Source organism: Acyrthosiphon pisum, chromosome A2 (genome assembly GCF_005508785.2).
Source record: "Acyrthosiphon pisum isolate AL4f chromosome A2, pea_aphid_22Mar2018_4r6ur, whole genome shotgun sequence".
Taxonomy (NCBI): domain Eukaryota; kingdom Metazoa; phylum Arthropoda; class Insecta; order Hemiptera; family Aphididae; genus Acyrthosiphon; species Acyrthosiphon pisum.
Genome location: NC_042495.1, coordinates 6854596 through 6856405, shown reverse-complemented (window position 1 = coordinate 6856405; position 1810 = coordinate 6854596). Strand labels below are relative to the sequence as shown.

At 39.3% G+C, this 1810-nt stretch overlaps 1 protein-coding gene across 3 annotated transcripts; it reads right to left on the bottom strand.

The window, feature by feature from the left end:
• Positions 1-314: 314 nt before the first annotated feature.
• Positions 315-1810, bottom strand: Dap (death-associated protein). Of its 3 annotated transcripts, none has more exons than XM_008191968.2 (4): positions 1694-1792; positions 1373-1481; positions 1183-1294; positions 315-863 (listed from the first exon to the last, which is right to left on the bottom strand). In XM_008191968.2, the coding sequence occupies exons 2-4, from the start codon at positions 1413-1415 to the stop codon at positions 716-718; spliced, it is 303 nt and encodes a 100-aa protein (XP_008190190.1). In that variant the 5' UTR covers positions 1416-1481; positions 1694-1792; the 3' UTR covers positions 315-715.

Below are 1810 nucleotides of genomic sequence, written 5' to 3'. Positions count from 1 at the left end.
TTTGGAAAGTTGAATACCAAGTCAAATAATAATAAAATATAAAATCGATGTCATTCCCACAAAAATATTATTCTCTATCATTTTTGTAATGGGGGATTCTACTCTAAGATTACTTAAAAACATAAAAAAAATGATTCTGCGTTAATGCGTTTTTGACCTGTAGCATGCTATTTTGTAGCATGGCGTCCGTCGCACATTTTTGATTTTTTCCTGTTATCAATCTAGTCGAAAAATATTTCCAATAGTTATCCTTTGTCCAACATCCTACAAAATAAATACCAATTGGCGGAGCTAAAAATAAAATAAAACGAACGTGTTCCAAAAAAAATAACTTTATTCATAATAAAAATAAAATTGATTGATTTAACTTGATTTGATTATTTGAAACGTAATTACAACCTGTTAATTCCCGAGCATGACGCCAAATGAACATCCCAAAATACAAAACTGTTATACACATATATAGATATAAAATAATATTATATTGTAACGGAATGAACAAGATGAGAAATGCCATAGGTAGCAGGAGAAGAAGATAGGTATCATTATTCACCATAATGTAAATGCAAAAGTAAACTTAAACCTAAAAATTGTTTGGGTTTAGAATGTGTATAGAGGTAATAATTCATAATATTAATAAGAATAATCCGGGAACGTGTCGAACGACGTACGCCCCCGAGCCCAGTCTCTTTTGTGCGCGTCGACGCTGTCGCGTTCATTTGCGCGGTTGATGTATGGTCGGTTTCGTGCATGTGTGCTGTCTCATCTCGTGGCTGGGCGTCGGCTTGTCGTGGGTCTTCTGGACGGCCTGAGTCGGATAGTCGTTGTGAGCGTGCACCGGCACCACGGTCTGCTTGGGCGGACTGCGGCGAGCATGGATAAAAATAACGAAAAATAAATAGAGGTTAGCGTGAACGTCAAAAAAAAATCGGTGACGAACGTCGCCCTGAAAGCATAGGAGGATAAACAGCAAAATATGGTGCCTTGCCTATCGTATTCATTAACGTTTCTACTCAGGTACGTTTATCGTAGAAAAAACGCTTACTAAACACGGTGAATGTTCGAAGAAAATAACAAACCACGTCATAAAATTACAATCTTAAAAGACGGAAATTGATATTTTTATATAGACGGAACCCTCTTTCCGGTGGTAAATTAATAAACTATTAGTACGATATTTACCTAGTGGAGACTTTCAAAACCGAATTGGCCTCGTCCGAAGCGGCGGCAGATATCTTGTCGGCGGCCGAGTTGAGATTTTTGTGTTGCACGATGCGCATGCCGCCGGCTTTGACTGAAAAAAATAAAAACAGAAATGTGTGTTAATTAACGAAGCGCGAGACACGTGGACGCGTTCTATAATTATAATTACCTGCTTGGGCATGTCCGCCTTTGAGTTGGGATTCGTCTTCCATGGCGACGGCGAATAAGACAAGATGGTAAATTCAGCAGTAACAATTACGGGCAATTGTTGTCATTAACTGTAAAACGTGGACAAAGTTGAAAGTGATGTTGTGTACGACTAGCGAGTAGAAATATATTATAACGCAGTTGCCTGTCGAGTGAAGACTGTTGAGTGTTGACCGTCGAAATGTCGAGTGCAGCACTGCAGCAGCCAGCAGCGGCGCAATAACAACAACAACAAACAACTTGACAACAATAATAGTACAATAATTTGTATTTTGTTATGTACCAGGTAGACGTGATCGAGGTCGTGTTGGCGTTGTCTGTAGTTGCTGCAGTTGTGTCGTGTTATGTGTTGTGTTTACTTTTCAGTTTTCCGGCATGCCTGCGACTGCAGCAGCAGGCT